Source organism: Lissotriton helveticus, chromosome 5_1, assembly GCF_964261635.1.
Source record: "Lissotriton helveticus chromosome 5_1, aLisHel1.1, whole genome shotgun sequence".
Classification (NCBI taxonomy): Eukaryota; Metazoa; Chordata; class Amphibia; order Caudata; family Salamandridae; genus Lissotriton; species Lissotriton helveticus.
The window spans coordinates 301,021,410-301,035,423 of record NC_136065.1 but is presented as its reverse complement, the minus strand read 5'-3'; the positions used below and the strand labels follow the sequence as shown (position 1 = coordinate 301,035,423).

The following is a 14,014-nucleotide window of genomic DNA, read 5'->3' as shown; positions in this document are numbered from 1 at the left end:
ACCTGACTGATTCCCCCAAGAATACTACTCTATGTTCCGTGACGACCTGGTCCCCCACCTTCTGGGACTCTTTGGCCAAGTGGTGGAAGACTGGTTTTCCCCCCCTGAATCAGACGTGGCGACCATTGTGGTCCTCCCGAAGACGCAGCCACCCTCCCTAAACTGCTCTGACTACCGCCCAATCTCTTTGATAAATACGGAATTTAAGATCTTTGCTACGGTGATAGCCCAAAGACTTAGGCCTCTCCTACCCGACCTGATCCATCCCGACCAATGCGGGTTCATGCCGGCCAGAGGTACCCGCCACTGCATACGCCGCCTTCATCTGGCACTGGCCCGTCGGCACCGCCTATCCCCATACCTGGCGCTTCTCCTCGTGGATTTTGAGAAGGCCTTCGACGCGGTAGACTGGGGGTACTTAAAGGAGGTTCTGGAGCGCATGGGCTTCGGCCTTCCCTTCCGCCGCTTGATCCAGGCCCTTTACAATCGCCCCAGCGCTCGTGTCCTGGTCAACGGTGCGCTCTCTGACCCATTCCCAATCCGGAGGGGCACTCGGCAGGGTTGCCCCCTTTCTCCGCTCCTGTTCGCCCTGGCGATGGAGCCCCTGGCAGCGCTGATCCGGCAGGACCCCCTCATTCAGGGATGGGCGTGGGACTGGAGCCAGGTGGACAAAATCGCCTTGTACGCAGACGACGTCCTGCTGTACTTAGCTGACCCGAAGCACTCGGGCCCTATGTCTCTGCTGGCCCTCTCTGAGTTTGAACAGGTCCACCCTGGTCCCCCTCCACCCTTCCCAGGACTGCTTCGATTGGCAGGATGCGATCCCCCTTCGAAGGCAGTCATTTAAGTATCTGGGAGTGTAGGTGACCCTCCTGCCCGAGTTGGAATGGGCCCTTAACATCACCCCCCTGGTCAACCGGATGAAAACTGACCTCAACAATTGGCAATCTCTCCCCCTCAACCCGCTAGACAGAAGCGCCCTCTTTAAAATGATGATCCTCCCCCGCTTTCTTTATATCCTACAGAACACCTTGGGGCACCTCCCCAGTAGCTGGTTTAAAGAGCTTGATGGCGTACTCATTCGTTTCTTATGGAGCGGTGAGAGGTCGCGCATGTCCCTGTCCCATTGCCGGATTCCCCCCTTCGACGGCGGCATGGGAGTCACTAACCTCCACTTCTACTACTTAGCTACCTAGCTTATAGTGATCCATGATTGGTTTGCGGGCGGCTGGTCCGACCCAGCTTACCGGGTGGAGCTTTCGGCCCTTGACTTCCCGCAAATTCTGAGCTTTTTGTATGGCTCCCCGGTTCCGCAATCCATGCCCCAACTCACCAGGTCGGTCCTCGTGGCTTGGCGCGCTGCCCTCCGCGTGGTGAACTGGGATAGGAAGCTGACTAGGCAGACACCCCTTTGGCATGGCACCTGGCTGACCGAGGTTGCATCCCTGGCAGGCTTTCGTCGCTGAGATTGGGTGGGAATAACTCAACTCGGGGATGTCTGGGTGGGAGACCATATGCGCTCCTTTGCCGATCTACAACTCCGTCACGATCTCCTGCACTCCCAGTTTTATAAATACTTACAACTCCGCCATGCTCTTCACATGCACTTCCCAACACCCACCTCTCTCCCAGAGTTCAACCCCCTGGAAGCACAAGTCATGATGGGTAATCTGGGGCGAAGAGGAGTGTCCCGTATATACCGCTCCCTGATAAACAACTGCCCCACATCTCTAGATCGACTTAAGGAGCGATGGGAGGGATGGGTGGGTCCCCTGGATGAAGCGGATTGGCGCAACGTCCTTATGGCGCCCAAGACCCTAACCACTTCTTCCAAGTTACGGCTGGTCCAGCTGTATTATCTCCACACGGCCTACCTCACCCCGGCGCGTCTTTTTCGCGCGGGTATAAGAGCCTCCCCGGAATGCGCGCGCTGTTCTGGAGCGCCAGCTGATATCTTTCACATGGTGTGGCTATGCCCGGCCCTGAATTTGTTCTGCAGGGGGGTGGAGCGGGAACTCACGCAGGTCCTGGGTTGGGCGGTCCCCCATGACCCAAAACACCTATTACTGGGGGTATTTGACGGATTGGATGGCACCAGAGCCGACGGGCGCTTCCTGGGAACCGCACTAGCTGTGGTGAAACGAGACATAGCTGCTAAGTGGGCACAGGCCGAGGCACCAACACTGCAGAAATGGAGGAGGGGTGTGGACTGGTGTGGGGTGCAGGAAGAGTCTCTCTTTGAAGCGCGGGGATGCCCAGAGACGTTCAACAAGGTATGGGGCAAATGGTTTGGTCTGCTTCCGCCCTGAAGGGCCCTGATCAGTTTTGTCGCCCTACCATCACGAGACTCTTCTCCTAATCAAGGATGTCGATGTGCTTGACGCTGACTATGGGGGGGTCGGGGAAGCTCTTACTGTGATATGTGATATGATACAAATGAATTTTGTTCGCAAAAATGTCAATAAAAATTTGATTTAAAAAAAATATATATATTAATAATTTACTGTACATTTTAATCAATTGAACTCACCCAAAATTGCTTGGGGAAAAGCCTCACCTCTCCTGGCACTCGCTCAGGTAATGAGGCCCCGCTCTATGAAAATGAGAATAAATGGTATGGACACATATTATCCCTCCATCATTTATCATCTTAACATATTGCCTTGGTGCTGTGATTTGCGGAAAAGAAAGCAGTCTGTAGCAGACCCTGTGACGTCCAGTGAAGACTGTAATCATACGAATATATAATCAATGAACCAAACAGTTTGTACTTGGCTCAGTTTTGCTTAGAGTGCCATTAGTGAAACTCTATGAAAAGAATGTGAATATTTACTTGTATGGCAAACATAAGTTCAAGGACAAGACATATAATGGAAATGCTTTCATAATTACAAAGTGAACTGGTCACCAAGTGCAAGAAGCTGTCAGTGATGCACCCGGTGAACAGAAGAACCCTATTGTGAAGGTCGACTCAACGAGAGCCCAAAGCGCCCCAGATGTATGGACCAGCGTGAAAAAAAATGGTAGTGGTCGGGAAGCCAGAAGAGTCCATTGTTGTGCAGCGTGGCCCTACCTGTCCGTCGGTACCCCAGGCCAAATCCTAAACTGAGGGGGAGGTACCCGACGAGACAGGAAGGCTTCCTTTTATATCCTGTGTTCGCGCCAATATCTGAGGGCATGCGGACCAGAAAGGAAACTGTCGGCAAAACCAGAAAATAAAGGAGTTTCCTCTCAGCGCACAACGTGATTGGTTAAATAATGAAAGGTGAACGATGCCGTAATGCTGGATAAAGCATCGGACCAGAGAGAGACACGTATATGTGAATTTCGTGGCCAATCACACGCTCCTTGAAATAAAGAGAGTTTCCTGTTAGCGTGCAAGGTGTCGGTCCGGGGGAGAGCTGGATCAGAGACTAACTCTGATCCTCTTCTATTCTACTAGCCAATCCCGATTAGTTTATGTACGGGAAATGCCGCCATAGTTACTAGGATTGGTGAAGCGCCGCAATAGCACTGAACAATGCCGGACATACAGGTATCTCTTAACCGAAACCGCGATCAATGCATGACCATACTGTGCGGTTCCTATAGGCAAGGCAGAATATGTCCAAGCAATTTCAGATCCCATTGATATATTTAGAATGGACACGCATGCGCACTCGAAAATTACACAAAGTTACGTGGAGGGTGAAACCAGTGGTCTCCATCGTATTTCTCCCGCACGTCTCTTTGTTTGCATGTATGGTTGTTAAACCTCTATGAAGAAAGGATAATTAATTGAGTGTCATGTCACTCGGGGTGTATAGCCCCTAACACTGGGGGGGGGGACAGGGGGGAAGGGAGTATGTACAATCTCACAGACGAGCAGTACATATCGTGTCAGTTGTACTGTTACCTTTGTACTTGAAAGCATATATATGACAACCGCACATAAGATAACAACAACAGGAAGAGCTACACATGATGTTGTCTTTGGCGCATGTTTCTTGTCAAGGTAGATAGGAGTGACCTAGTCTGACGTCTTAGCGAAGGACATATTGAGATCTGATGTATATTTAGACTCTAGTGATGGTGTGCCCGAAACCAATAGGTCATTGCGCACTTGCATCTTTGTTTTTAATGTGAGCAGACACCCAGCAGTGAATAAAATTGATCGTAGTGTGAGGGTTTTGTCTAGCTCGTTTTTAGCAGGTTAGAACCATCCAATTCATTTAGGGAGTTCTAACTCAGGGGTCGAGTTTTTCCGTTTTTTCAGATTGTTTCACCAATTGAGTTGGACACATTATCTGCACATTTGTTTTTCAAGTGGAAAGGTACCGATGAAGATAGGTGGAACACACTGATGAGTACCTATCAGTAGTTCCCTGGCTGTTGTTTCCGTGAGGTACCTTCCCACTTTTCACTCATTTTTTACACACTTTTTATGTTGAAAGGGTGTTAGTAATTGGTGGTGGAGCTTCAGACACAGGCAGGATTGCGTTTTTTAGGAAAGAGATAGGAACATCCTGGAAGTACAGAAGAAGTATCACGTGTACTATAAGTATCCTCACTAGGAAGGGAGGCAGGTGATGTTCAGGACACTCTATCTATCAGATATAGAGCAGTTTTTTTTGGGACAAATAAGTATTTCTTGCCAGGGACAGCAGCTGAATACTAATCCCTATGAGTTCAACATATTATCTCCCTATGTATTTAAGAAATTGGATTTTTTTCAATACCTTACCGAAGAATAGTATTATTAATGTTTAGGAATTTCTTACAACTGCCAAATCCAGCTTTTGTTTCTCCTCACTGGAGTTACTATTGCTTGTTTAAGGGCTTACATAATTATTCCTTTTTTCAGGGACCTGTTGACCAGATGGCATCCTCCGTTGAGTCGAAATAGCCTCTCAGGTAAAGGCTTTTTAAATATTTGTCAGTGAAATTTTTCAGAAAAGGTTGCCATCCCTTCTTTAGGGCTGGTAACAGGCTCCCAATGCCTTAAAAAAGTGACTGTGCAGACGAGGTATTACATCTGATTGCAGTTTTATTTTTGTAGAAAAAGTATGACTACAGCCGATAACAGAGATGCTACGAAGGAACAGTCGAACTCTCATTGCAGCTTGGAGAGGTGATGTTTTTTGTAAACACTTGAAGATATCGTCTAAAGATGCATTGCTTTTGAACAATGCGCTTTTTGGCTCTGAAAATTGCTTCAAGAAATCCCTCTGCTTTGTTCTGCGACTAATTACTTAGTCTTTGAACAGCTATACACTAACCAATGTCTAGCTTCTAGGTGGTGGGCATTTTGGTTTGAAGACACGTTTTGATAATTTTTGCATGTAGCTTTCAGTCTGCACATCGTTTAGTTGTAATATTATTTATTGGTTTACTAAAAACAGCATGATATAGTACTTTCACAGACACATAGCCTTCTTCTTCCGATGGTAGTCTGAAGTTCAAGTGCTTTAACAGCTTCACATTAAAAGGCGCACTGTTACACTTTTTATCTAGCTGGTACACAGCGGATCAAAATGAAACTTTTATCCCAGGGATCCAGCTTATGTTAATCATTCACTCTCACTTCTTGAGCACAATCCCGTTGGTGGGAAACATTTTGAAATCAATAAATCTCCTCTGCAACACTATCTTGTGGAGTACAAAATATCATCTCTTTTTTTCGGCTTGCTCGAAATAATGAGAGTAGAAATGTCTCTAGTAAATGAGAGGGGTAATTTCCTCTATAAATATGCTGAATACTGAATATGTTTTGAAATGGAAAGGTTACCATCTTTGTAACTGGGCTTACAAACAGCTAATTAATGATGATATTCCTGGTAAACTGATCCGGAAAGAGAAGATGACCATTGAACAGGGAGCTAGAATGGCATGTTCTTGTTGTATATATAGGTCTAAACAATGTCTGATATGATCTAAACATCAGGTGGATGCATTTGAGGACTCAAGTATATATTAGGCTAAAGGACTCCTCCCAGTGAAATGATGGTATGGTCAAAGGGACACACATGTTTTTGAGTTGTCCAAAGTTGACAATGTATTGGATGGTGGTAAAAGAGCCTTGCCGAAATGAAGGGCTGAGTTGATCACACTGAGACCATGTTGTCACTGAATAGCTGAGAGGTGAGGTGAGTTAGTTTGAATTTTGATAGCTTTGACTTGTGCTTAACATGAAATGCTGAGGCCTTTGAAATCGACCAAGAAACCATCAGATTAGGTAATTTGCACGATCAATTTTCTCTCTCTCTCAGGACTGGAGAAGGCCTCATATAAGGAAGATACAATTCTGAGGAAATGTTAAGGTTAATTCCTGACTGATGGTATCTTAACCTTTTTTCACTGATCATTGTCATCTGTCTCTTATTTCTCTTACATCCCCTTTATTCTAGGTTTTCCACATAAAGTTTTAATGTGTAATGAAATGTCTTGTAGCCTGTTCTTCTATTCTGCTATTGCTTTGAAGCGCAATATCTTTTAATATGTCACTTTGGTCACTCACACATTGCTATATTTGATGGTTTAAAGCATAATATTGAACTCTTTAGATATATTGTATTTATTGTATGGCACAGCATCCTATTTTAAGACTTTCATCTTTGGGAAATTTCTGTAATTAAAATACCTTTAAAAAACGTACTGTACATCCCGGAGGTGTCCTTACCACCTCTTAGGAAGGGTGTGTATTTTGTTAGTGAACAACCCAAACCTGTTTACGTTATGATAAGTGTTTAATGACATGACAATTTAAATGACTCTAGGAAACACATTCCTCTCTTCTGCACCCAGAAACACACAATTAATATGTTAAAACAGTCAACAATTCACTATCACAATGTGTTGCTCACCAGTGCAATAGTGTGCCTGGCCATGGTCACTCCATTAGGAGTGACTTAGCCAGCTTAACCACAGCAAGTGGGAGAGTAAATAAAGTCTCAAGTTCAAGAGAAGAAGTCCCTTGAATTTGTTTTATCTCCTCTATAGCTGATGATTTTCTAGACAACATCAAGTTTGAGAAGATCAGGTAGTTCAGAATGTCTGGCTGGTATGAAAGGGCTGTCATGATAGATGCTATAATTTGTACCACAATTGAAATATTAGGTTGTGAATATGGCTTGCAATGTGTGGTGGGGGCATGGATTTGCTTTGCGAAACCTAATGTTTACAGCGACTAAGTTCATAGATGTGCTGTGCTGTTAAGAGTCGGCCCTTAAGAATTGCCTTATTTAATTTCAATTACTCAGTCTTTTAGATTACAGATGCAGAGTCTAAAGTCGCTATTGCTTGGTCGGGCTATATTTAACCACCTGTATATTTGAGGAGCATTTGTTCAGTATACTACCTTGTGTTCAGAGAAAGAAAATTCCGTGGAAGTGAAAGGTCTTTCTTACAATATGGGTAAAAGAAACAACTTAATACGTAACTAGAGCTGCAATACAGCCTATATTCAATTACAGTGATATTGTATTTACCATTCTCCAATAGAAGCTGAGAGATTTCAAAGTATTCTGATTCTAGGCAGTAGAATGTGCCACCACAATAAAACCATGAAACATCCCCCAAATCTTATGAGTTTTTATACTTGTTGACAATCCTGACTAAAAAGCAATTTAAAACAATGATACAAGGTTGTGTACCGTATCAGCCGTTGTAGTATGATGTGCAAAGGAATGAATACTACATCTCATGAAAAATTCATTAGGTGTGGAATTTCTCCTGGTAGGATGCCAGGGATTCCAATTGCAAAAACAATTGCCAAAAATCCAGAATTCAAGGTCAAAGATTAAAGAACAAAAGGCTAAAGGAAAACCACTTGTATTCTGTAACAAAAACAACAAACAATATAATTCCAGTACATGCTAGGAAAGGGCACATAAGTAGAACAAAACAAACTGCTTCTTTGACATAAATGTCCTAGACTCCAACTCCTGAGAACATTTGGAATCCACCACTGAGTTATTTGTTTGCTCCATGACTGTTTCGTGGAGCATGAATGCTGTGTGGGCTATGCCCCTGAGAACAGTGGCACATATGATTGTCTTTGTTTTAAATTGTCATTCCTTTTGATGTCCGCCATCCCTTGACTAACAGAAGCTCTGCTATGACAGTAATTAAACATTGGGGTTTTCACTAGTACATCATTCTCAGGAGAGATTTACTATTTCCATTTTAGAGTGAACCAGTATATATGCTCCTTATTCCAAAAGAGACATTTGTACAGATCACCCTATTGGCTCCTCCCTCCCTATGGACCTAACCCGATCTAAGCCCATAAAAAGACAGTTGTGTATTTGCCTTCCTATCAAATAGACTATATTTACTAAGAAACAAATATCAAGAACTATAGCTTAATAATATTGTAGCTTATTGCTTTCCATATCCTCCCCAGAGTAAGACAATGTGTATCTTAATTTGGGTTGAGATAAACTTCTTCTTACTCTATTCAGAACAGTGCAATAACTGTCTGATATAAAAGGCTAAGCAATAAAACCAGAAATACAGGAGACCTTACTTTTCTGAAAGTAGACACCTTATCAAACCGATCCTCCGATTATTCCTTACAAATATAAAATGTAGTGTAATCTCATTCAGCCTAAAAAGCATTGTCTAATGTATGAGAAATGAGATAAAAACATAAATCGGGTAGTCCAGCTATTACTGCTGTGGAGTTGATTTTACCTTTAATTAGAAGTGTTCATTGTATGTATCTGTTGCAGTTCCCTTACCTCTTGATGGTAACTAAATGTACATGTCTAGCCGCGAAGAAAAGATAAACACATTTAAATTAAGGAAAAGTATATGCACTCATTTTTATCTTGCTGGGTAGTATTGGCATGCAGGTTCTCTTTGAAAAGCCCCGCCTCCAGCAATTAGTCTCACAGTTTAAAGAACAAAAGTGAATGTAAAATAACTGACTCAATTATGTCCTTCACATAAGTTGGTAACAATACGAAATGTACAACAGAAATGTATAAAATGTGGATTACAAATGTACATAGCTTTTGCCTCTCAACATGGAGTCAGTTTTGAGTGTGACATTTTGCTTAGCCTAGTCTTTCTGCAAAAAGTATCACGTATGCTTGCGAATTGTAGGCCCACACTTGCAATTTGAAATGAAAGGTTTTCTACAACATGTACCCCAAAGGTCATTAGCACAAATGTGCAGGTTAAAAAAAGCATTCTTTCCACGATATAACACATGATGTTCATTAAGCGCGAGTACTAACTTTATTTCAAGACTTCTGGCAAAAAGTTTATGATGGAACCATACAAGGTTTATCCAACACGTGTTTCACCTTCTGTGGCCTGTATGCCTAAAGCTGCTTTCTCCATATAGTCCTGTATAATAGAGTTAATGAGAGTAAAAGGAAAGCCAGCGCAGAACAAAGTGGGGTAGCTGCAATTTTCTTGTCCATTTCTGAATATGGTCTGGCCTTACAACATTTTGGCTCAAGCTTGTATCATTGTTTCACAAGATTTTTTCCAGAAGGATTTAAACAGTGCATTTGTGCTAATGAGTGAAACATACCTCGAAAACCTTTCATTATTTACTTGATTCACAGGATGTAGAGCCTTCCCCTACAAAGGTGTATAACATTTACCCAAACCATCTTAGTTGCTCATGAAACTGGGTGATATAGAACTTCAGTTTTCTAAATCTAAGGCCATACAACTCTTATAAGTTAGCTGCTCTTGTATTGTGAATACTACTTATGCTGTTAAGAATACTCTTATTTCTACCTACCTGTAGACCCAACGCTGGTAACAGAGTGAACCAGAGACAGCCAGTACAGCTCAGGAGTGGTGTGAGCCTACACAAGAAAATTAAAAAGAGAAAGTATTCCTTGTTTTGGAATGCAAAAAGAAACAAGCCCCCGAAACCTACTGCTTTCATGTTCCTAAGATGTCATTCCCCTAGAGTGTTGGGCATACTTTTTATGTTTATTATACTAACCTTTCCTGATAGACATAGCACCACCATGTGTGCCAAGTACTGTTTCAGGCCACCTCAGACTTACACACAGTGGGCACTTAAACAATTTCAGAGGTTAGGACCACACAATGCTTCTACATTAGTCACCTTTGTTCATGATTCCCTCAATAAGTCAAACTTGAGTGCTATTAAAAATCCAGGTTTGCACACATCTGATATTTCTGAGGTGTATGGACTCAAATCCATTGTGATGCACTTCATGACTTTGTTCAGCAGCACCTTTTAGTTGTGGCGTGTGGTAATCCATCATAAATTTGAATATAAATTATTAAGCCAGATTCAAACAAAACAATCACCAAAGCAGGGAAAACCAATTAACAAGAGAGACTCAACTCAATCGCATCTATCACAAGCTACAAAGACTCATACATATATAAAAAGTAAATAAAAGGATTGCAACCAGAAGATACTCTGCTGTTGTATGAAAAATATACATCATGAATGTTATAGTGAACATTTTATGTGTATGGTATGCACTCCAAAATATTGCATCTATCTGAATTTGAGGTGTGTATTCAGAGCTAGCGTGCACTAGACACTAAAGTTCTTCATAATAGTATAAGGGTCTACACTGAGCATGTTCACAACTGGTGAATGATCTTTGATTGGCACTTAGCGGTCTGTTATTTTACCTATCACAGTGAGTACCAGCACAACTAATGGCACCGTAATCACATGTGACAAAAACCTGAATGTTGTTGCCAGTTCTACACAATTTGTACTCATTACAACTCCATATATAGCTTTGTGCTAGTACTTGAAGGTGTCAGTAGAAGAGAGTAATGAGAGCATGATCTTTGCACGTTTTGACAATGTGTGTGTTGGATAATGAGGTCTAAATTCGGGTCTTTGTTATGTTATCTGCATTTGTTGTGCTCACTCCCACCACTAATTGTAAGGTTCTGAAGGGCTTTCAGAATATGGGCAGCCTTTACAGTTCTGGGATTCTCACTGACCAGAATCAAAGTGATTTTTGCTCATTAGAACATCTGGTGGAGGAGGAGGGGCTGGCGTGATTTCTTCCACGTGGAAGACGGCCGCTCTATTGTGAACTCTCAAGACCCCTACCTGTCATCACCGCCATCCGACAGCTATTGAATTTGCCGGGGACCGGATTCGGTCCCTAGGGGGTCCGCTAACCTCTCCGATGTAGTCTGTGGTTTTGTGCTGAGCGGAGCACCCTTGGTATTGTGTGTCGTGTCCGGCCTGCTCTGCTTGATCCCAGCACGGCACCGTTAAGATGGCAGCACAGCGGTAATTGAGCAAGTCAAGTGCTGTGGCTCCCTCCTGGCCTCTAGCATCCATGTATGGTGTGCTGCCAGGAGGCACAGCACAACTCTCTAAACCAGCCACGTGCACCAGTGGGTAGAACAGCAACTCTCCACATGGCACCTGCATCCGCTGGGAAGACCGCAGCACGCCCATAGACTAGGCTTCTGTTATAAGCATGGCACTGAGAATGGTGATGGCGCGGCGATGCTCATATGGTTGATCCTCTGCCCCTCCTGTTTCCTCATTATTCTACTGGCCTGTATTCTTTGGAGCAACAGTGGTGAGGTGATGGAAGTTCCTGCCGTTTGACAGTCCATCCACCCAGATACCTTCTGATGAAGTGGTTACTGCTCCATATATGTGGCACCTGTTCTGGCGATAGCACATTGTGAAATAGTCTGCAAATCCTCTGTAGCTCTTCACCATGACTGTGGTTTGCCTGACCAGGTCTGTTGCTGTTTGTTTGCTTGTTTGCTTCCTTGCTCTCTTCATGGGCAACCACCGATCTGTTGTGCCTGCCTCAATGACTCTTGACTAGATTTCTCCCACTCGACCCACTTGCTAGATTACTCATCTGTCACTTTTATGCTGTCACTAATGATCTCCTCACATCACCCTGGTGCCATGTAACGGGTTTGGACCTAATCCTCCTTCGACTTGTGGGCAGTTTCGTCGTCTATCTGGTGTCATGTGTGCCTGGGAACTTTCTGCTTCAATCAACCCCGGTGTGGTAAGGAAAGAGTGCTTAACCTCGAGGAATAGATGATTATTTTTTTCCTCATGCTCTTGCTTTGGTTTTGGCTGATACCATTCCTATCACTGCAGGCCCAGCCTCCCATTGGGTGACTCAGCTTTATTTTCACCCATTTGGGTCACTGTGACATCCCTGTGTAAACCTGATATTTCTGAAACTGTGTGCACACCCTGTTTCTTGACGAGCTTTGGGCTGACAATGACTGACTCAAAGGACAAGAAGGAGATGAAGGAAAGGGCAACCTCAACAGGTCAAAACAAAAAATCTCCTTTCCTGTAAAGGAAAAACAGGACAACTCCGCTACACTAGAAGCTATTTTTAAGAAACTGAACGAGGTGCATTACATAGCCCAAAGCACCAAAACCAATACCGATCTCTTTCAAGTTGATGTGTCTGACATTCACAAGGATCTTAAAAACCTTAATCTCAGGGTGTCCAATGGCGAGACTCGAATTGTGATGGCGGAAGATCATATATCTGCTCAACATAAGAGCCTGGCTGGATCCGACACAATACTAAACTCTCTCAAATGAAAAATTATGGACTTGGAGGATTGCAAGGGGCGTGGCAATCTTTGGATTTTTGATCTTCCGGAAAATGTTGAATCTGAAGCCTCCTCTGTATTGGAATGTCTGGAAAAGTGGCTCCTGTCGGTCCAGAGTCTTTACTTTGGTAGAGATTTGGAGCTCAAACACGCCCACCCATAGGTCCAAGACTGCTACGTCCCCTGTTCTGAGTTGATTTTGGCACATATGAGGAAAGTCAAGTCTGTCCAGTGGCAGGGTGCCAGGATCTCTATCTCTCAGATGCAATGGATATGGTGGTCACGAGGAGGAAAGGTTTTTTGGCCCTTAGGAAGTCCCTGGTAGACGGAGCAAAGCAGCAATCTTTTGTAGGACCAGCTAAGTTCAGGAGTGTCTTGAAGGTATCTTCGCACATCCTCATGGAACCAGCGGAATTGGTAATTTTTGTTTAGATCACTTTTGAAACCCAGATAGAGCAGAGTAGGAACAATGCTAGTTGAGTTGTTAGACAAAACACATTTTCCGTGGAATTTATCAGCCATGAGCTCCGACATCGCCCTGTCTGCTTTGTCTGAATATCTACCTTCAAGACTTCCAGAGCCTCAACTCCACTAATTTGTGTTTTTATCTCCTTTTCTCTGGTTTGGTAGATTTGGCGAGAGGATGTTTTACAATGGGGGAAGGCAGAAAGTGGGGTGCTCTGGAGAGAAGAGTACAGGGGATTACGGAAAACGCAGATAGCGATGTAGTGTGACACCCTGCTAGAATCCTTTAAGACCCTAGACCTACCAAACCCTAGCACTAATCCTAATGCACTTGAATCAGTTATATACTAGGGGACCACTAGAAAGACTCAGATAGCTGGCGCCATACCCGGATACAACACAACTGTTAAAGAATGTATATAAATACATTTTCTCTCCTTCCTTGTACACAAGGGGTGCAGCCCGGACACTTCTATAGGCCATATTGTGTTAAGGTAACTGTTCCTGTTTGACTCCATCAGGAGGGTATTGACAGTGTAACTGAGCTCACCCATGTCCCGATGCTGAAAGTAGGCAATTGCCAGTAGGGTGGAGGTGGGAGGGAGTTTGTAGTTTCTCACATTTATGGTTAACAACGTTGTGCATCTAAGCACCGTACAGCACGAATAATGTATCCTGTACCAACTATAAGCCCGCTATTACTTTGCATTCAAAGATAGCCAAGATATATGTATGTGGTGAATTTTGTGGTCTGATTAGATGTGCAGAACTGCTCTAATGTCATATATTGTATGTTCTGTAAAAACCCAATGAATTTTGTAAAAAAATAATCATTTGGTAACACCTGTGAACTAGGTCAAGTGGAGTTGCTGGAATCCAGTATCCTGTGTTTCTTTGCCTACCATTTAACATGTCTTTTGTTAATACAGATTGTTGAGGACAGGGACCCGCCTGTTCCACATCGGTCTCCATTGTTTGCCTGTGATTATTT

At 43.5% G+C, this 14,014-nt stretch overlaps 2 protein-coding genes across 5 annotated transcripts in view; one reads left to right on the top strand and one right to left on the bottom strand.

Annotated features, from left to right (window-relative positions):
• Positions 1–14,014, top strand: part of NMNAT1 (nicotinamide nucleotide adenylyltransferase 1) — a 229,078-nt gene that overhangs the window by 111,749 nt on the left and 103,315 nt on the right. The window contains exons 2-3 of one of the 4 annotated variants that reach the window (XM_078642273.1): positions 4,844–4,893; positions 5,039–5,110. The exons of 2 other annotated variants lie outside the window; for them this stretch is intronic. In XM_078642273.1, coding sequence (XP_078498399.1) covers positions 5,068–5,110 — 43 coding nt within the window. In that variant the 5' untranslated portion in view covers positions 4,844–4,893; positions 5,039–5,067. The remainder of the gene's footprint in view (positions 1–4,843; positions 4,894–5,038; positions 5,111–14,014) is intronic. One more of the 4 variants, XM_078642276.1, reaches the window with a different exon arrangement.
• The window catches only part of LOC144754468 (uncharacterized), a 129,173-nt gene that overhangs the window by 19,471 nt on the left and 95,688 nt on the right, over positions 1–14,014 (bottom strand). The window lies entirely within an intron of this gene.